General features: G+C 42.2%; 1 protein-coding gene across 5 annotated transcripts in view; it reads right to left on the bottom strand.

Annotated features, from left to right (window-relative positions):
* The window catches only part of KCNT2 (potassium sodium-activated channel subfamily T member 2), a 368,421-nt gene that overhangs the window by 33,169 nt on the left and 312,820 nt on the right, over nt 1-22,432 (bottom strand). For all 5 annotated transcript variants that reach the window (XM_038757817.1, XM_038757815.1, XM_038757816.1 and 2 more), the window contains 4 exons: nt 15,149-15,260; nt 7,299-7,400; nt 3,071-3,154; nt 666-794 (listed from right to left, as the gene is read on the bottom strand). In XM_038757817.1, coding sequence (XP_038613745.1) covers nt 666-794; nt 3,071-3,154; nt 7,299-7,400; nt 15,149-15,260 — 427 coding nt within the window. The remainder of the gene's footprint in view (nt 1-665; nt 795-3,070; nt 3,155-7,298; nt 7,401-15,148; nt 15,261-22,432) is intronic.

The raw sequence follows: 22,432 nt of genomic DNA on the forward strand, positions 1-22,432 counted from the left end.
AATGTTTTAAAAGATGTGCATTGTTAGAGACAAATTTACTTAGAATACTTGTCCTTCAAAAGAGTGCAATGTGCTATCCAGTCCAATTCTGCTTTCCTAAAAGATTTTCTAGTGCTAAAGGTGATTCCACATAGACTTTGGATTTCTTGACCAAAGCAACTGTTTCTGATCTGAATCCCCAGTGTCTCCTATGGCCCACTAATTGTGTCAGCCCCTGTGAAAGGCAGTGACTTCTTTCCCAACCCGAAGCCAAACTCGTGCTTGGATGCTGGACAACTCCCACTTCCAAGCCAATCCATGAGCCTCCAGTATGGCTCCCGCAGGAAATTCGGGGAATTCATCCTGGGACATCTCCAGGTTTCCATTCCACTCCATTTCCAGTGGGCATCAGGGAATGTGGATTTCCAGGCAATGCTTTTGCTTCCCACTTTGTGGGGCTCCCAGTGGCTCCAGATGTGACTCAGAGGTCAAGCAGAGACCTGACACATTTGCCAACCCTTGGGAGGCACCGGAATTTGAAAGATTTTTTCTGTGCTACTTTCAGGTTTGATACCGTAATGTTCTCTTGGTTTCTAAAATGATATACTTCACACATCAGAGGAGACAACCAAAACAAACCAAATTTTACATAGAAATATGTATAAAATACATGGAACCTTCCAAACCTCAGATGTTGTAAGCTTTTGGGATTCAGTTCTGTAGATTCCAATGGGAATATCTCCTGTAGAAGAACAGAGCTTCTGATAGAGTCGGGCATACGTTCTGATCCAAAGATCATCTTCTGTAATTTTCATCTTAAAAAAATAAACATACATTAGAAAATATGAAATTACATTACAAATTCCATAGTGGGTCCAAAATCCCAAGCAAATGCCTCCAGCCATTCCTAATATTTCCCTGTGATAACTATCAGCTAATCTTTGCTTAATGTTGTAGTTAATTTTCTTGAACAATGTGATTCTACCTGCCTACGGAAACTATTCCAATTCTCTGATCATCTTGGTCACCTTGGGGGTACTTTCTCCACCTGTAATATATCTTTTCCTCGGAGAGGTGCTAACCAGAACTTCACACAGTGAGCTAGATACTGATGTTCCATGGTTTTAAATGATGGCAAAAACTAAAAATCTTGTATTGTTTTATCTTCCTTTCCCAATGATGCCCAGCATTTTAAAAATAAGAAGAAGCGGTGTTGCCTAGTGGAAAGAGCACAGGCCTGAAAGTCAGAGGATCTGGGTTCTAATCCTAGCTCTGCTACTTGCTGGCTGTGTGACCTAAGGCAAGTCACTTGACTTCTCTGTGCCTCAGTTTCCTCAACAGTAAAATGGGGATGCAATCATTGTTCTCCCTCCTATTTAGACTGCAAGCTCTATGTGGGACAGAGGTTGTATCCGACTGGATTAGCTTGCATCCACTCCAATGCTTAGAACAGTGCTTGATACATAATAAGAACTTAACAGATACCATAAAAAGATGACCTGTTGAGGATTAATATTTCTATAACACACATAACACTAACTTATTCAAATGCTAAGTCTTGGTAAAAAGAAGTATACATTTATTTAACTTTCTCTTTCGCTTAGCTAAGAAAGCAGATTATCTTCAATTAAATGTAAATGAAATAAAATCTCATTAATTTGAATTACATGGAAGCAAACTCATAGTAGTATCAGTCACAGCATTTACTAAGTGCCCAATGACTGCAATGCAACATCTTCAGTGCTTGGGAAGTACTGAAAAATGTAAATTATATTTAAATTGACTTTTGATGAATTACCCCATATTTTAAATAAGATATTGGATAAAGAATGGAAGTTGATATGGGCCGAAGAATGCAAATTGATATGAATAGATATATCTTCATTTGAGCAGGGTTTGAGTCATATTTACAATAATATTCTATCTCTTTATCTATATTATCTTTATATCTAGATGGATATAGAGATATAGAGATGCATTCAAATGTAAATTCCAGTGTTTTTCAGGCACGGTATCTTAACCTGTGATTTCCTTGTTCTGACTCCTTCTCCGACTATCTGAAAATACTTTTGGTCTCTCTGTCTCCTCCTTTAGACCATACATTTCTTAATTAAGGGGAAAGAACACTGGACTGTGAGTCAGAGGATCTGTGTTCTAGTCCCACTTCCCTGATGCCTTGGGCAAGTCACTTAACTTCTCTGTGCTTTAGTTACCTCATGTGTAAAATGGGGATAAAATGTTTGTTCTTCCTCCCACTTAGACTGTGAGCCCAACATGGGACAGGAACGAAGTCCCACATGCTCCTGTTGTAACAACCAGAGTACTTAGCACATATTAAATGCTTAAGAAATATCACAGTTATTATAGATGTTGAGGAATCTGGGTCTTACTCCTATTGTTCCTCAAGAGCTTACAGTATAAAGGGGGAGACAGACAGTAATATTAATAAATAAATTATAGATATGTAAAAGGGAATTAAGTAAAAGAGAATTAATTGAGGTCAGTTCTAAACGCCCAGAGTCCGGTCTCAATCGCCTGTATATTGGCAATATGAGGACAGAACTCTGTCAACCATGCACGTTATGGCTTTTTATCTCACTTTTCAAAAACATACTCCATCTTATCTAAACTTTAGACTTCCTGGAAGTATAATGAAGAGAATATGAAAAGCAGATGGTGTTACCTGGAGACTTATGAGAGAAAACATAATAATAATAATAATAATTATGGTATTTGTTAAGCACTTACTATGTGCCAGGCACTGTATTAAGCATTGGGGTGGATACAAGGAAATCAGGTTGGATACAGTCGCTGTACCCTGTGGTGCTCACAGTCTCAATCCTCATTTTACAGATGAGGCAACTGAGGCCCAGAGAAGTGAAGTGACTTTCCCAAGGTCACGGAGCAGACAAGTGGAAGAGCTGGGATAAGAACCCTTGACCTTTTGACTCCTAGGCTGTGCTCTATCCACTACGCCATGCTGCTTCTAACCCAGAAAAAACGTAACCCGGAAAAGGCACTGAAGTAATTTATTGATGCTAGCCAAACCTTAAGTACATGGGATCTTGTAACCACATTACTTTAAACTTACAGAACAAAGAAAGCCTGATCCTGGTGTGGTATCCAGTCCCAACAGAAGTCTGGTGATAGAGATCATATAATCCTTCACAAATGACTGCAAGATAAAAAGGGACTCTAGATTAGAAGCCATAAGGGCATTCAAATAAAACTGAGAACCAAGCGCACACACACACACTAGAGAGCTATGTCACTGCTTAGTACAGTGCTTTGCACACAGCAAGCACTTAATAAATGCTATCATTATTATTATTAGATACCATGTCCCATCGAGAAAGAGGAAGAAAAAAAACTTTCTCTTAGAATTCTGACCCAAAATTGACTTCTGCTTAGCCTCTGTCTGAGAGTCCAAATAGGGGAGTGGAGAAGATTAAAGCGGATGAGGAAGCATAGGAACGGAAAATGGCAGGTGAATCAGTCTGGAGAGAATGTACGAATAGAGGGCTGGAAGAGCAGTGAGTAGGGATGAAGTCAAGAGGACAGAAAGTAGGGACAAGCAGACTGGAGAATGAGTGGGTCAATAAATCAATAGCATTTATTGAGCGCTTACTGTATGCACAGCACTAACAATAATAATGATTATGGTATTTATTAAGCACTTACTATGTATCCGGCACTATACTAAGTGTTCGGTTGAATACAAGCAAATCGGGTTGGACACAGCCCCTGTCCCACGTGGGGCTCATAGTCTCAATCCCCATTTTACGGATAAGGTAACTGAGGCACAGAGAAGTGAAGTGACTTGCCAAAGGTCACATGGCAGACAAGTGGCAGAGCTGGAATTAGAACCCATGATTTGCTGACTCCCAGGCCTGTCATCCTCTATCCACCTCATAATGCTGCTTCTCTGTACTAAATGCTTGGGAGAGTACAATTACAACAGTGTTGGTAGACATGTTCCCTGTCTACAAGGAGCTTTTAGTCTACAAGGAGAGAGAAATATTTATTTAAATAAATCAATTATAGATATATATGCATACGAGTGCTGTGGGGCTAATATCATGTATATAAAGGGTATAGATCGAAGTGTATAGGCCATTTAGAAGGAAGAGGAAATAGGGGAAAAGAGGGCTTAATCGGTGAAGGTCTCTTGGAAGAGGTGTGATTTTAATAAGGTTTTGAAGGTGGTAAGACTGGGGGTCTGTTGTATAGGAAAGGGGAGGAAGTTCCAGACCAGAGGGAGGGTGTGGGTAAAGGGTTGAGGGCAACAAACATGAGACTGAGGTGTAGCGAGTAGTTTGGTGATAGAGAAGTGAAGTGTGTGGACTGAATCATGGTAGAAAATCAGTGAGGTAAGGTAGGAGAGGGCAAGCTGATTGAGTGCTTTAATCCTGATCTTAAGGAGCTCCTGTTTGATGTGGAGGTGGATAGGCAGCCACTGGAAGTTACTGAAAAGTGTCTAGACATGAATTGAACTTTTTTTAGAAAAATGATTCAGGCAGCAGAGTGAAGTGGGGACTAGAGTGGGGAAAGACAAGAGGCAGGGAGGCTGATGCAGTAGTGGAGAAAGTGGAGAAAGCAGAAGGTAAGGCTGGGAGAAAATGGAACCCAGGATGAAGCAGTCAGAGTCGGGAGAAAGTAGAATGGAGTGAGAGTATATGAGGGAGAGGTAGTGAGGCTGGGAGCAGAGCCAGAGCACAGCTCTGCCTGGGGAGAGCCGCAAAAATGGCTGGCAGTAGGTAAGGATATCTTTAAATTATATAGTATACATTTTTTAAATATTACAGTCTAGACTGTAAGCTCATTTAGGGCAGGGAACATGTCTGCTAATTCTGTTGTACTGCGCTTGCCCAAGAGTTTATTACAGTGCTCTGCACAAAATAAGCACTCAATAAATACGACTGATTAACGAAGAAGACGGAGCCAAAACCTACCACATTAGCAAGCACATTAGCAAGTGCAAGCAAGTGCAAGCAAGTGCAAGCAAGCACTTATCCAGCCAGCCTTGATTATTGTATCAGCCTCCTTCCTGAGCTCCCTGCCTCCTGTTTCTTCCCACTCCAGTCCAAACTCCACTCTGCTGCCCGGATCCTTTTCCTTCAAAAATGTTCAGACCATGTTTTCCCACTCCTCAAGAAACTCCAGTGGTTGCCCATCCACCTCCCTCTCCTAGACTGCAAACCCACTGTTGGGTAGGGACCGTCTCTATATGTTGCCAACTTGTACTTCCCAAGTGCTTAGTACAGTGCTCTGCACACAGTAAGTGCTCAATAAATATGATTGATTGATTGATCAAAGAAAAACTCCTCACCACTGGTTTTAAATCAGTCAATCACCTTGCCCCCTCTTACCTCACCTTGCTACTCTCCTCCTACAACTCAGCCCACACACTTCAATCCTCTACTGCTAACCTTTTCACTGTAATCTATCTCATCTATCTCGCCACTGACATCTCGCCCACATCCTTCTTCTAGCCTAGAATGCCCTCCCTCCTATCAGACAGATAATTTCTCTCCCCCACTTTAAAGCCTTATTGAAGGCACATCTCTTCCAAAAAGTCTTCCCTGACTAAGTCTTCCTCTCATCTTCTCCCATCCCTTCTGTGTTGCCCTGACTTGCTCCCTTCACTCATCCTCCCTCCCAACCCCACAGCACACATGTATATAGCTGTAATGTATTTATTTATTCATTCATATTCATGTTTTTCTCCCCCTCTAGACTATGGGCTCGTTATGGGCAGGGACAGTGTCTGTTTGTTGTATTATACTCTCCCAAGTGCTTAGTACAGTTCTTTGCACAGAGTAAGCACTTGATAAATATGATTGAATGAATGAATGACCTCATGACCATAGGGCACCCGTAATTTCATTCATGCCATGTAAAGCTAAAAGAAGGCAAGGCAAATCCATAGGGAATACGTGTATCTTTTACCACTCCCTGTGTTATATAGACTGATAGTTGGAAGACGCTGTATATCAATATATTTTAAACATTTTTTACTATGTGCGAAAAGAGCTCATTATCTCTAGGGCAGTTCTCATTTTTTTTTTCTTTTTGAAACACTCCCGTGGCTGTTACAACTCTTTCCCATCGGTCTATTACCACTTCACCCAAAGAAGGTGAGGCAGAGCCTCCAGGGAACAGCTACCAAGCAGAGCAGAAAAAAAGTCATGATGAAGAATGAGGCACTGAGAGAGATGTTAGCAAGGGAACACAGAGCTGGATAAGCACTGGTGAGCAAGATCTTTGGACGAGAAGGTTGCAGCAATAAGCTATGACACCACCACCACCAATCAACGGCTTAGCTCCCTGCAGAAAATTCCCCATTTTCTTTCAGAAATCCCCGGACTCTCCAGATGGACCCAACTCTAACATAAAAAGGCATATTCCAGAAGATGGACACCAATTTAGTGAATGATGGCAGAAGCACAAAGTATTACATCAGCATGACTTTAGCAATCCATGACCCAGAAGGAATGAAATTGTAAACCTGTGGAAGTGAAAAATGAAATCATTTTTGAGACAGTTTCAACCATGAACTTTCCTACTCACCAGATGATCGAGTCATAAAACTCTCTGGTGGGTAACATAAAGGGAGTGAATATAGAATACTGAGACTACTTGGATCCTGGCAGAATTTAAATATGTTTTTTCTATACAACATCAGACAATTCCTCAAAGTGTGTCACAGAAAGAAATATTTACATTCTAGAATTGCATAAACAATTCCAATTACATTCAAACATGTTTTTATCCATAGTTCTGTTTTTCTTTTTAATTGTCCCCCATTACTTTATAATTTGGGGGAAATACGTACATTTATCAGGACATTTCTTGGCACAGTTTTATTTTCAGTATATTTCCAATACTTATTTTCAATATATGTTGAATTTGAAGTACAGGATACATCTTAAATGTATGTCAACTTATGCAAAAATGTACTTTTCCATGAAGAGTGCTGTCATACGTATCTTTGTTATCTTCTGGATGAATATTTGTAAGAAAATTCACAAAACCAACTTTCTAAATCATAAATAATAATGAATACCCCTTAAAGGCCAATAGAATATTTCTCATCGCCTATATAGAAAGACTTAAGTTACTTTATATTACAAAATCACTGGCCAAATAAATGTTGTTTTTACCAAATATTGTATTTAATTAACAAAACATCTCATTTCCTTTAAAAAAAGGTACATTTATTTTTATTGGAAAATACTCATGTTAAAAAAATTACAAATAAAAATTACTCATGTGAAAAAGAATATGTTTGAGAAAGGAAACAAAGAAATGACACATACCTGGTATAGGAGCGTGTCTAACATACTGATACTGAACACCCTTCCAGCAGCAAAAGGGAGCCGGAACATAAATGCCAAATTAGAACCTTTCTCCCGTTCTTTCTGTTCACAGAGTTGAAAGAAGGCAATTTGTTGGTGTTTGTTAGACTATTACTTTTTTGAAAAAGAAACAGAGTTCACATCTTCTCAGTTTGTGAATTTTATTTAATTTTTCCCCGTTTTATTCACGTTGGGGGACTTTGTAACTGTTATAATACTTTCCCCTAATTTTTGCTATTAATTTTACAAAGTACAACATGACATCTATTAAGGAAGTGTCCAGTGGACTCACTCTGCCTAATCTCTGCTGATCTGCACATGGCACTGCTAGGAACCATTCTTCTTGGAATTATATTATCTATCATATTAATGTAGGATTTCCCCATTAGATTGTAAGCTCATAATGGGCAGGGACCGTGCTACCAACTCTGTTGTAGTAATGACGGTATTTGTTAAGCACTTACTATGTGTCAGGCATGGTTGTAAGTTCTGGGGTAGATACAAGGTAATTAGGTTGGACACAGTCCTTGTCCCCCATGGGGCTCACCTTCTTACTCTCCATTTTAGATGAAGTGACTGAAGTACAGAGAAGTGAAGTGACTTGCTCAAGGTCACCCAGCAGACGAGTGGTGGAGTCGGGATTAGAACCCAGTCCTTCTGACCCCCAGGCCTGTGCTCTATCCGCTAGGCCATTCTGCTTCTCTTCCAAGTGCTTAGTACAGTGCTCTGCACACAGTAAGTACTTAATAAATACCATTGAAGATGATATCAGATCTTGGTCCTACCAAAACCAGGTTCTCTTTCTAACTCACCAACTGCCCCTTCCCAGCTTCTTTCCCTGGCTCATCTTCCACCTTTGGTCCCCTAACTGTGGATATCATTAAAGCTCTGTTTTAGGTCTCCTGCTCTTTTCACTCTCCACTAACTCTCAGCAAGCTCATATGAGCTTCCCCACCCACGTGGATATTTCTATTTTTTTATGATATTTTTAAGTGCTTACTATGTGCCAGGTACTAAGCACTGGGGATAGATACAAGTAAATCACATTGGACACAGACCATGAAGCTCACAGTCAATCTCCATTTTACAGATACGGTAACTGAGGCACAGAGAAATTAAGTGTCTTACCCAAGGTCACCCAGGAGACAGGTGGCAGAGCTAGTATTAGAACTCAGGTCCTTCTGACGTCCAGTCCCATGGTCTATCCACTATACCATGCAACTTTTCAAGCTTCCAATCTTCCCCTATTCCAATCTTCCTCTATTCAATCGTTTCATCTGCACTTGCCGCTAGAAGGGCACCAATATTCATTCATTCATTTCATTCAGTCGTATTTATTGAGTGCTTACTGTGTGCAGAGCACTGTACTAAGTGCTTGGGAAGTACAAGTTGGCAACATATAGGATGGCCCACCAGCAATTCAAACTCAACCCATCCGAAAGTGAATTTTTAATCTTCCTTCCTACACCTTTCCCTCCTCCCAATTAACTCTTCTCTGTCAATAATGCTAATAATAATAATGCTAATAATGATAATATTGATTCCTTTTGTCCCCCAAGCCCACAACCCCAGTATAATCCTCAACACCTCACCATCTTTCAGATCTCAATAATAACAATGATAATGGTGATGTTCGTTAGCCAGTTAACCAGTTACTATGTGCCAAGCACTGTACTAAGCACTGGGGTAAATGCAATTGGAATTTACAGCCAGATCCTGCCAATCTTCCCAACAAAACAGTTCCTGGATCTGGTTCTTCTTCTCTACCCAAACCCTAATCACAGTGGTTTAAGAATTCATCATCCTGCTGTTAAATTGCTAAATCAGAAGCAGTGTGGCCTAGTGGGTAGACTATGAGCCTGGGAGTCAGAAGGATCTGGGTTCTAATTCTGGATCTGCCTCCAGTCTGTTATGTGATCTTTGGACAAGTTACTTAATTTCTCTGGCCCTCAGTTACCTCATCTGTAAAATGGGGATTAAGACTGAGAACCCCATGTGGGACATGGACTGTGTCCAACCTGATTAGCTTGTATCTACCACAGAGCTTTAGTTTAGCGCCTGGCACATAGTAAGCACTTTACATTACCATTAAAAAAATTCAGCCTCCTCATTGGTCTCCTTGTCTTCATTCTCTTGTCCCTTTAATCCCTGCTCCATTCTGCTGCCTGGATCATCTGACTGAAATGTCACTCAACACATCTCCCCACTTCCCAAAAATGTCCAGTGATTGCTCCTCTTCTCCCACATAAAAAAAATCCAACTTATCATTGGTTCTCCGCCAGACTTTTCCACACATTCTGCTCCTCAGTTTGTACTCTTTGCTCCTCGGGACCTCCCCATAACAACTGGACCCTGCTTAACTTCATCATCATCATCCTCTACTTCCTCATTATCCTCTCTAACCAATCTGATACCCTGTTAATCCAAGCACTTATCCTATCCTGCCTTGATTACTGCATCTGCCTCCCTGCTGACCTCCCTGCCTTCTCTCTCTCCTTACTCCATCCTTAATTCACTTTGCTGCAAGGATCACTTTTCTGAAAGAAATTCAATCCGTGTTGCCCCACTCATCAAGAACCTCCAATGATCAGCCACCTCAATCAATCAATCAATCAATCGTATTTATTGAGTGCTTACTATGTGCAGAGCACTGTACTAAGCGCTTGGGAAGTACAAATTGGCATCACATAGAGACAGTCCCTACCCAACAGTGGGCTCACAGTCTAAAAGGGGGAGACAGAGAACAGAACCAAACATACCAACAAAATAAAATAAGTAGGATAGAAATGTACAAGTAAAATAAATAAATAAATAAATAGAGTAATAAATATGTACAACCATATATACATATATACAGGTGCTGTGGGGAAGGGAAGGAGGTAAGACGGGGGGATGGAGAGGGGGACGAGGGGGAGAGGAAAGAAGGGGCTCAGTCTGGGAAGGCCTCCTGGAGGAGGTGAGCTCTCAGCAGGGCCTTGAAGGGAGGAAGAGAGCTAGCTTGGCGGATGGGCAGAGGGAGGGCATTCCAGGCCCGGGGGATGACGTGGGCCGGGGGTCGATGGCGGGACAGGCGAGAGCGAGGTACAGTGAGGAGATTAGTGGTGGAGGAGCGGAGGGTGCGGGCTGGGCAGTAGAAGGAGAGAAGGGAGGTGAGGTAGGAGGGGGCGAGGTGATGGACAGCCTTGAAGCCCAGGGTGAGGAGTTTCTGCCTGATGCGCAGATTGATCGGTAGCCATTGGAGGTTTTTGAGGAGGGGAGTAATATGTCCAGAGCGTTTCTGGACAAAGATAATCCGGGCAGCAGCATGAAGTATGGATTGAAGTGGAGAGAGACACGAGGATGGGAGATCAGAGAGAAGGCTAGTGCAGTAGTCCAGACGGGATAGGATGAGAGCTTGAACGAGCAGGGTAGCGGTTTGGATGGAGAGGAAAGGGCGGATCTTGGCAATGTTGCGGAGCTGAGACCGGCAGGTTTTGGTGACGGCTTGGATGTGAGGGGTGAATGAGAGAGCAGAGTCGAGGATGACACCAAGGTTGTGGGCTTGTGAGACGGGAAGGATGGTAGTGCCGTCAACAGAGATGGGAAAGTCAGGGAGAGGACAAGGTTTGGGAGGGAAGACAAGGAGCTCAGTCTTCGACATGTTGAGCTTTAGGTGGCGGGCGGACATACAGATGGAGATGTCCTGACCTACTTCACCTCTCTGATATCCTACTACAATGTAGCCCTCACACTTTGCTCACCTATAATCAGTTACTTACTGTGGTCTGATTTCATCTATCTCTCCAACGCACCTTTTTCTATACACCCCCTTCCCTCACTGCCTTGCCTGGAATGCCCTCCTTCTCCTCTTATACAAGACCACCACTCTCTCCTCCTTCAAAGCATTATTGAGGTCAAATCTCCTCCAAGAAACCTTTCCCGATTAAGCCCTTTCTTCCCTGGCTCCCTTTCCCTTCTGTGTCATGGATTCATGACCTCAACTCCACAGCACTTATATACATATCTTTAAATTATAGATCACAAATTATTTATATATATTAATGTCCCCCCCAGACTGTAAGCTCATTATGGGCAGGGAACATGTTTGCCAACTCTGTTGTACTCTCCCAAGCACCTAGTAAGCACTCAATAACTATCATTAGACTGAAAGCTAGTTGTGGGCAGGGAATGTGACTGTTTCTTATTGTACTGTACTCTCCCAAGTGCTTAGTGGAGTGCTCTGTATATAGCAAGTGCTCAATAAATGCAATTGATTGTTTGATTGATAGGCATGATATTAGATCCTGTTTTATAGACAGCAGGGGACATCCCATTGCAATCATGTAGTAATCTCCTGCTTTCAAGCTCTATTTATGTTACTAAAGCAATGCATCCACCTCCTTGTTTCCATGAACAGTAAATTGTTAATTATATCCCTTCACTGAGTGCCTTGTAACTGTCTTGCTAGCCAAGGATGCAAATTGCTTCCTTCCCTAGTGAGAAACTGGAGGCTTTGCAGAAGGAATCTTCAGAGAAGCAGTGGATAAAAACCCTTCCTCAGCTCTCCTGAACAGAAATGTGGTTTGCTTCAGCTCAGCCAGTGAAAACCATCACGAAGGCAGACGTTTGTCTAGTCTAGTGATCCCCAGCTCTGGTCAAAGGCGAAGTAGCCCTCTGGGGCCCTGATAATCATCCCAACAGATGGCTTGTAGGGGCAAGGAAAAGAGTTTGCACTGCCTGAACACCTCACCCAAGTAATCCACTCAATTGGTCTACAGCCTGACCCTTTATTGTTGTCTTATGCTGTTGAGTTGTGTCCGACCCATAGCGACGCCACGGACACATCTCTCCCAGAACGCCCCACTTCCATCTGCAATCGTTCTTGTAGTGTATCCCCAGAATTTTCTTGGTAAAAATATGGAAGTGGTTTACCATTGCCTCCTTCCGCACAGTAAACGAGTCTCTGCCCTCGATTCTCTCCCATGTGTCTGCTGCCCAGGAGAGGTGAGTTTTGACTTGTAGCAGATTGCTTTCCACTCACTAGCCACTTCCCAAGCTAGGAATGGAATGGGTAGGCCCCTGCTTGACTCTCCCTCCTGTTGTTGAGACTGGTAGAGTACTGGAAACTCTCCAGTGAGAGGGTACTGATCCTATAATCCAAGTGTTAAACCTAGTCCTAGTCCTCTGAGCTCCAAAAGAGAAGCAGCATGGCCTTGTGGAAAGTGCATGGGCTTGGCAGTCAGAGGACCTGAGTTCTAATCCCTACTCTGCCAAATGTCTGTTGTGTGACCTTGGCCAAGTCACTTCACTTCTCTGTGCCTCAGTTACCCCATCTGTAAAATGGAGATTAAATCTTACTCCTTCCTACTTAGACTGTGAGCCCCATGAGGGACAGGGACTGAGTCCAACCCGATTAACTTGTATCTAACCCAATGCCTAGAACAATGCGTGGCACACAGGACACTCTTAACAAGTACCATAATCATCAATCATCATCAGAATGGAAAAAGTCATCTTCTATAAAGTACTCTGTAAAATGGGAGCTCCTTGTGGCCAGCGATCACGTCTACTAACTCTATTGCATTGTACTTTCCCAAGCGCTTCATACTGTGCCTTGTACATGGCAAGCACTCAATAAATAGCACTGATTTTCCATCCTGTCCCAATGAACTTCAACTAACTGCTCAATCTCAACTAGCTTAAAATGTCCCCCTGCTTCTCCAACCAACTTGTCCCTTCTCTTTCTCCTTAATCCCTCCTCTGATTGTCTTTGTTCTTGGTGCTGCCTTCAGGTAAATGAAGGGCTCCTTAACCTAATCAGTGGCAGACACACTGTCCCTCGCTCTCTGGCTAATTACCCTGCTTTTGCCGCTACATCTTGTGGCTCTCCATACCCTCCCCAGCAAATCTCAAAGCAACCTCTATCCCTGCCAATCCATCTCTATTGACTGAATCCCAGAACCACCCCACAGACCTCCCGGTCTGACCCCTGGCCAGCCGGCCTGCTCCACCACAGCCTGTGTCCCTTCAGACTCACCCCCACAAGGTTGCAGGGTAGTGAGGATGCAGTGTGGGCTGCAGGGAACTGCCTGCTAGAGCAGGGCAGGGAGAGAGGCAAGACAAGGTAAAAAACTAAAGCACAAAGGTTGGGTTTGGGGTTTTGGAAGCCTGACACGAGGGCGGGAAGGAATCAGGGGGCACAGGGGAGCCATAGAGGCAGACAAAGGATAGATAGACGTAAAGGACAGTTTCATGCCCAAGCAAAGCATGGTAATCATAATAATTGTGGTATTTGTTAAGCACTCACTATGTGGAAAGTACTGCTCTAATGACTGGGGTAGGCACAAGATAATAATAACAATAATAATGGCTTTGGTTAAGTGCTTACTATGTGCCGAGCACTGGGATAGATACAAGGTTATCAGATTGTCCCATGTGGGGCTCACAGTCTTAATCCCCATTTTACAGATGAGGTAACTGAGGCACGGAGAAGATAGGTGACTTGCCCAAAATCACACAGGTGACAAGTGGTTGCCAACTTGTACTTCCCAAGTGCTTAGTACAGTGCTCTGCACACAGTAAGTGCTCAATAAATATGATTGAATGAATGAATGGTGGAGCCAGTTTTAGAACCCATGACCTCTGACTCCCAATCTCATGCTCTGTACACAAAGTCACGCTGCTTCTCTGCCACGCTGCTTCTTTGTCAGGTCAGACACAGTCCCTGCCCCACACTGGGCTTACAGTCTTCATCCCCACTTTACATATGAGGTTCCTGAAGAACAGAGAATTTAAGTGATTTGTCCAAGGACACACAGCAGGCATGTGGAGGAGCCAGAATTAGAACCCACATCCTCCCAGGCCCATGCTTTTTCCACTCGTCCATGCAAGGGGAAATAGTTCCTAGGCAATGAAGGTGCCAATGTTGAGCATTCAAAGGTTTTGACCGAGAGCATTCCCAAATAGCCGCAGACTCCCAAGAGAGGGAGGGAGTTTTTCTCGGTCTAGCAATGTAGCCTACTGGAAAACGTCCGAGCCTGGAAGTCATAAGACCCTCAGTTCTAATCCTAGTTCCACCATTTGCTTGCTGTGTGACCTTGGGCAAGTCACTTAACTTAGCTGGGCCTCAATTTCCTCAACTGTAAAATGGGGTTTCAATGCCTGTTCTCCCCTCTATTTAGACTGGCAGAGTGTCTATACCAACCTGATTAAATTGTATCTACCCCAGAGCTTAGAACAGAGCCTGGGACATATGAAGTGCTGGGGTAGACACCAATAAAACAAAAATAAAAACTCAGAGACAGAGCCGAGCTGGATTTCTGGCCCTTTGTTGCTTGTGAATACTTGGGTCCCCTCTATTAATATAACAATGAATTAATATAACTGTCTTACTAATATATTACAATAATTAAAGTTGCATATTGATAACATTAATATGTTCATTTAACTAATGTAAATATGGCTCATTTTTCTGAAATTGGATTGCCTTTGCAACTTTGTCAAGATCTGTCCATTTAATCACTTCATAAGAGTCTTCAACATTAGCGTGCATCACTGTGAGCTTGGATCACTCTAAAGTTTATGTAGTTCCTATAGTTGTTATTTTAAAGGATTCTCATTTGTAAAGAAATGCAGTTATTTACTTCCACTATCGGGGAAAATTTTAAATGAACAAACTCCTTTAACTTTGGCTCTATTTCTTCAATATTTACAACCTTTTCACTGCAAATGTTACAGTTTGAGATTAAAAAGGGATGGAAAAGGCAACCTTTTAAGCCTTTTTATTTGAAAGGGAAATAGCAAAGTGCACCTTTTAGGGAATATAGTCTTACCTTTTCTAGTTTGGAAAGTGCAAGAGAATAACAGTCTTTGGCTCTGAACTGCATAAATCTCATGTTGGCTGGGTGAGTCAGCTCTGTAATAATACTGAGACTGGAAAACAACCTGCATTATAAAGAAAGAGTACAGTTACCCCTTCAATAATAACACTGATATTAAGCAAAATAGCATGTTCATAACGCTGAGCAGGAGATACACAACTTTTGTTTTAAAATATCTACAGAAAAATGGGGATACTAAGTGGTTTTGTATGAAATACTAGCTATAAATATGGTGAAAATAAAGACATAGAGAGGCAGTATGCCCTAGGTCCTAGGAGCCAGGGGATCTGGGTTCTAATTCCGCTTGCCTGCTGTGTGACCTTAGGTAATCACCTAACTTCTCTGAGGCTCAGTTTCCTCTACTGTAAAATGATTATTAAATGCCTGCTATTACTTGTCCTTTGATTGTGAGCCCTTTGTGGGACAGAGATGGTGCTGATCTGATTGCATTATCCTAGTGCAGTACAGTGCTTCACACATAGTAAGTGCTTAAGAAATACCACAGTTGTTATTATACTGCATTTGTCTAGTTAGGATCCCCCAAAATTTTAGGTCAAGGAGGAAATCATATCCAGTAATTGGTTTTTTACCTAAAGTACACATTTCTGAAAGAGGAGTACGTGAAGTTGATTTTGAAAATTATAGGATGGTTATAAGTTACATTTGCCCAGAATATCGAATTTTGAATTTACCATCTGGGGATTGATACAGTCTACTGAAAAATTAACCAATTTGAATCTTATATAATTTTATTCTGCCTGGGAAATATCATTCAATCAATCAATGGTATTTATTGAGTGCTTACTATGTGCAGAGCTCTGAACTTATGATCTGGGAGAGCATGATACAACAGAATTAGCAGACAAGTTTCCTGACCACAATAAACTTACATTCTAGAGGAAATAGTAGCATGAGAAAGCTCAGTTTTAGCACAATAACTGCAAATGCAAATAGACTCCCTGAATCTATCAATTTGCTAAGTGTGAATGTGTGTAAGCATCAATGTTCACCGATTTGAGGGAGTTACAAAACTAATAATCATTTGAATACACATATGCATAATGATAATAATAACTGCGGTAGTTAAGCGCTTTCTAAGTTGTCAGGCACTGTACTAAGCGCTGGGGTATATACACAATCTTTGGGTCAGACACAGCCTCTGCTTCACATAGGGTTCACAGTCATCAGGCTCATTTTACAGATGAGGTAACTGAGACGTGAAATGACTTACCCAAGGTCATATGGCAGACAAGTGGCGGAGCTGGAATTTGAACCCTGGTCTTTTCCCTAGACCATAATTCTTCTCTAACCTTCCATATATACATATATAGCCACATATAGCTGTGCTTTTGTATTCACAAAGCCTCTGACGGTGAGGCCTTACCCAATTGTGAGACCTTGGGTGCAAACACCAGATCTGTCTCTCTCATCAACACTGCCTCCCAAAGACCTGGTTTCCACGAAGGATTTGCTTTTGGCAAGCCACTCCTTTCCTGGTTTCTGCCCAGCTCTTTTTAAAAATGCTTGTATATAAAGCTGCTCTGCAAACAGCACTGAAATACAAGAACTACAATTGATTGACTGCAGGGGAGGAATAAGTCTGGGGACTGTTTGGAAAAAGTATTGCATTTACTTGGAAAACTGCCACACTTTTTCAATAGGTTTGGCAACTCCAAACAAGGGGAGGGGCTGTTACATGGGGAAATTGTTCTGGCAATAAGGAGAGAGGAAGGAAAAGGAGGAGAGAAAAAAAAGGGAGCAGAAAGAAGGGGAGAGGGAAAAGCAGTATGGATTAGTGGATACAGCACGGCCCTGGGAGTCATTCATTCAATTGTATTTATTGAGTGCTTACTGTGTGCATAGCACTGTACTAAACACTTGGGAAGTCCAAGTTGGCAATATATAGAGACGGTCCCTACCCAACAGTGGGCTCACAGTCTAGAAGGAACTGACTTCTAATCCTCCTTTAGTCTGCTTTGTGTCACTTCACTTTTCTGCACCTTAGTTTCCTCATCTGTAAAATGGGGATTATGACTGTGAGCCCCACGTGGGCCATGGACTGTGTCCAACCTGATTATCTTGTACCTACCATGGCACTTAGTAGAGTGCCTGGAAAATAGGAAGCTCTTAACTAATGCCATTTGGAAAAAAAGAAAAAGAAGATAAGAGGACACCTTAGATTGCATCTCTTACTTCCTCCCACGCCTATGTTTACAATAATCACTCAATGAATTAACCTAGAATCCCTTATTTTCCTACCCTGGGGTACACTCATTTCACTGAATAAATGCCCATCAAATGAGCCTGTATCTGTGACACTGGTGTTCTATGGACAGAGGCCATGTCTAAGTTCCACCTGTTTATTCTCTCCCAGCACTTAGTACAGTGTTCTGCAAACAGAAAGTGCATAATTAATATCAATACTACTACTACTGCTGCTACCACCACTACCCTACTCCTCTTCCTACCCCAACCCAGGAAAATTGTTGTATGGTACTCTCCCAAGTGCTTAGAGCAGTGCTCTCCACAGTGTAAGTGCTCAATAAATGACTGAATGAATAAATGAATGAATGAAAGGATAAGTCTGGATGGCCTGCGCTTGGTGCCCCTGCTGTGGAGGTCAGATTCAGAGAAAGGGGCCTGGATGACCTCTTCCCCTGCTTCAAGCATAGGGGTCTGTTTCAGAGCCTCTACCCCCTGCCCTGGGGGTCAGCTCTGGAGGAAGACCCAGATCCCTTCCTCTAGTGCTGACCCCTGTGATGGGGAGAGGGGGCAGAGACCACCCAGGGTCCACCTTTTCCAGGAGGGTGGAATCCAGGCTCACGAACACTCCTGCAAGAGGGGGATATGCAGGGGAGAGAGCAGGGTCATGAAAGTCCTCCCACCTTCTTCCCCTGTGCCACCTTTGGTCCCAAGATCGATTTCCTAATTTAAATTATTAAGATGATTGATAACGAGCCAATATAAACTGCTCATTTACCAGATCATATTGAAGGATTTCACCTATATAGCATGTCATAACAAAATGTGCACCAATCTGCGGTGAAACTCAGCTCCACTATCACTCCACTGGCGTGTCTAAGTGATCCCTGAAACTCATTCCCAGCGATAGCTTCAATCTTCTTCCTGTCAAATGTTTTATCAGAGCTGCTAATACATGCCAAATTCACTGAATGACATCTCTAGGTCTTTTTTATTTTCCTTGTCTATTCGCTAGGTAAGTTGCTAATGAACAATGAACATCTTAAAAAGTGGGAAAACAGACAGAAATGTGAAGAAAAAAAGCATGTGATTATTTGGACTCCAGACAGTTGAGAATGGACTGGAACGTTGCTAAATTATTGTTGTTTCTATATTTACTACCTTCAGAATATGAATGGCAATAGTTCTATTTTGGGCTTAACTCTTCTCTACTCTGTTGAGTCAAATCCCATTTAGACATTTCTAAGGATGCAGTCGGTCTTGCCAGAAAAAAATAATGATGGACTGCTCACTATAGTCTTCAATAAGCACTAATCATGAACACACATAAATTCATTTAGAAGTGGGGTTCATTTTGTTAGGAAAGCTTTCAAAACCTAACTGTTGCTTGGGATCTCCTGGTTATAATAATAATAATAATACTAATGGCTTTATTAAGTGCTTACTATGTGCCAAGCACTGTTCTAAGCACTGGGGAGGATACAAGGTGATCAGGTTGTCCCACGGGGGGCTCACAGTCTTAATCCCCATTTTACAGATGAGGTAACTGAGGCACGGAGAAGTTAAGGGACTTTCCCAAAGTCACACAGCTGACAATTGGCAGAGGTGGGATTTAAACCCATGACCTCTGACTCCAAAGCCCAGGCTCCTTCCACTGAGCCATGCTGCTTCTCTGAGGCATACTAATACTTATACTAACATTGCCTAATACAGAGTAAAATACCGTATTTACTTGCATTATCACCCCACTTTTTTTCATTATTCTTATAACACTACAACTGAGGCAAGGCTATTATGTGGAATATATAAGAAGTAAGTCCAGGAATAAAGGACAGAGGAGGAACAATAAGCAGTGGAGCCAAGATTAGATTCCCAGTTTTGTACTCTTTTCACTAGGCCATGCTACTTCTCCTTCCTCCGCTTCCCCACCTACCACAGTAAGGGACTATTCCTGCTTACAATTCTGTAGTACAAAAAAAAAATCTTTTATTTTTCTCCTCCTTCAAAACCAGAGTGGGACAATTTTATTCATTCATTCAATCGTATTTATTGAGCACTTATTGTGTGCAGAGCACTTTACTAAGCACTTAGGAAGTACAAATCGGCAACATATAGAGATGGTCCCTACCCAACAGCGGGCTCGTGGAAGCAAATATGCAACCAAATCTGGTGGTTTGAAAATATTTGCTGGCACAGGATTTGATTTGATTTGAATTAAATTCCAATTTATAGTGGTAGGAATTATACCCCTGAGAAACATAATCATTGGAAATAAAGAACAGAGGGTCTAATACCCCATTTTTATGAACAGATTGGCTGAACAGGGCAAACGCTAATGAGCTGCAGGAAGAGCTGATTGAATTGTCCCAGTTCTTGCAAAAATGGTCATTTCTCTTTCTGTTTATGAATTCTTTGACGGCAGGGATCATTTCTACCAACTCTACTGTACTGTACTTTCCCACGCACCATTAACTGATTGACTGGTTTCTATTTCACAAGACCTTGTTTTTAACCGGAGTAAAAATTGCATTTGTTAGGGCTACCATCTAGTGGTAGCCTAGTGCCAAAGACAAAAACACGCACAAAGCGAACTACCTTGTTGTCTTGAACCTTATGCTAGACTTTCATTACATTTAACTCCAGGGTTATATCTGCCTCTGAACCAAAAGAAGACCTGTTGACAATTTCTAGGAAGCTATATTTACCCGCAGTTGTTATCAGCAGAGGCCAGATTTTGAGCTTAATGAAGAGGTTTTGGACAAAGAGCTTTTAAGAAACAAAATCACCAGCCAGGGAAAATATTTTCAGATTTCATCACCCTCTGATTTAAGACAGAGAATGGAGCAATGGCAGTGCCCGTGGAGGGTCAAAACATCTGTCTCCTCCTTTGCTGCTGCAGGGGGAGGAAGGCATGTGTTTAACACTGGGAAAGGCCATAAGAACTAAGTCATGGAGCTCTCTTCTGTCAACAGTCTCCCCTTTGGAATACGGTTGCAACTAATTAGGCAAATAGCAGGTGCCAAATGGCAGAAAATATGGGGGTGCAAGGAGATGAGCACTTCAGCAAAAGGGTTGTGTGAGGGAGGCTACCCCTGCCCCCCCCCAACCAACAAGTCCCCTTTTAATAGCTGGGTAAAGAAGTAAAATCAGGTGGAAACCATGATCCTTTGAAAGCTGGAGCCCAATTCATCCTTCGCAGACCGTGTAAGAAAGTCAAGGAATTAAAGGTCTCTACTAGAGCTCTAATAATTCAACTTGCATTTGCTGAATAATTACACTTTTATAGCATTTACCCACAGTTTAGAAATTTCATCTGTTTCGATGAGAGAACACAGTTAAATTGGAAAGTAAATGGCCTCATGGAAGACAAAGAATCCAGTTCCCATCTTTATAAACTAGACAGTTCAACCTTCAGTGTACATGAGGGCAGTTGGTAGGATAGAACAAGGATAATAGCTACTCAACGGTAAGGATGGAGCTGATGGTCCAGATTCTTTAGGTTTAGCATTAAGCTCTCAGCCCGGGTCTACTGCCACAATTTCTGGCCAGCCATCGAAGTTGTGCGTTTGTCACACCACGCTAAAATCAGTGCTACCCACATAATCATGAAGCTGTAGGGATGTGGGCTGGACTTAATTATGTTTTTCACACACCGCTGAGAAGCAGCAATGCCTGGGAGTCAAGAGACCTGGATTCCGGCTCTGCCTCTTGTCTGCTGTGTGACCTTGGGTAAGTCACATAACTTCTCTGTGCCTTAGTTTCTTGCTCAGTACCTGTTCTCCCTCCCCACTAGAATTTGAGCCTCAAGTGGGACAGGGACTGTGTCTGACCTGATTATCTCATATCTAGCCCAATGTATAATAAGCAAGCCTCCTGTAGGAGGGGTGTTTTAAAGAGGGCTTTGAAAATAGGCTGGGCAAATTTGAGTAGGTGGGAGTCCCAAACAGGGGGAAAAGAGTGGGCAAATAACTGGAAGTGGAGCAGTTGAGAAGGAGGTAAAGTGAAAAAGTATGAAGCAACAAAGAGTGCGAGCTGGGGTGCACTGGGATAAACTACTAAATACAAGGAGACAGCTAATGACTCATCCCTACAAACATTTTCTCATCCTTCCCAGCTGCTTTCACAATCTACTGCCTCTTGCTGTGCCTCTGACGTCATCCCTTCTCAGCTGATAAAAACACTTGCTTCCATTTTTCTTCCATACCTGACTTCCATCTTCAAAAACTCACTCTTTGACGGCATCACCTAAGCACTCAGGTACTCATTCCCTCCTCAGAGCAGCACTTACACACATATCTTTAAATGCTCCTAAATTATGTTGCTCCTCCTCCCAGCAGATCCTTTGATGCCCAGCCTCTTTTCACCAGGTCATACTGTTTCATGTCCTATGCCCTTTTGTACTTATGCCCCTTTGTGCATATCCCCAATTTACATTAACTTATTCTCATTCATGATTGATAGATTCACTCATAGCAATAGTATTCTAAAACTACTTATCATGCAATGACACGTTACATTCATACCAATTCATTTGTGAATATTAAACACTTTTTGCTAACATTCTTCAGAAAACTGTATTTTTCTTTCAAATAGCATAAAACAACTTCAGAGAATGAGTATATTTTCAAACCCTAGCTATTAAGAATGACTACAGTAATTTTCCTATGCCCATTAATATTTGTGGTATTTCTTAAGCAGTTACTCTGTGCCAAGCATTACATTAAAGAAGGGAGTTAAATTAATGAGGTTGGATCCAGTTCCTTTCCCAGATGTGCCTCACAGTTTAGAAGGAACAAGAATAGGTACCGAATGCCTAGTACAATGTCTAGTAAGCACTTAGTACAGTGCTCTGCACACAGTAAGCGCTCACTAAATATGATTGAATGCCCATTTTACAGATGAAGAAACTGTGGCACAGAGAAGTGAGGTGACTTACCCAAGATCACACAGCAGGCAAGTGGCAGACCAGAATTAGAACACAGTTCCTCTGATTTCCAGGCCCATGCTCTTTCCACTATGACCTACTGGATGCCA

Source organism: Tachyglossus aculeatus, chromosome 16 (genome assembly GCF_015852505.1).
Source record: "Tachyglossus aculeatus isolate mTacAcu1 chromosome 16, mTacAcu1.pri, whole genome shotgun sequence".
In the NCBI taxonomy this organism is placed as follows: domain Eukaryota; kingdom Metazoa; phylum Chordata; class Mammalia; order Monotremata; family Tachyglossidae; genus Tachyglossus; species Tachyglossus aculeatus.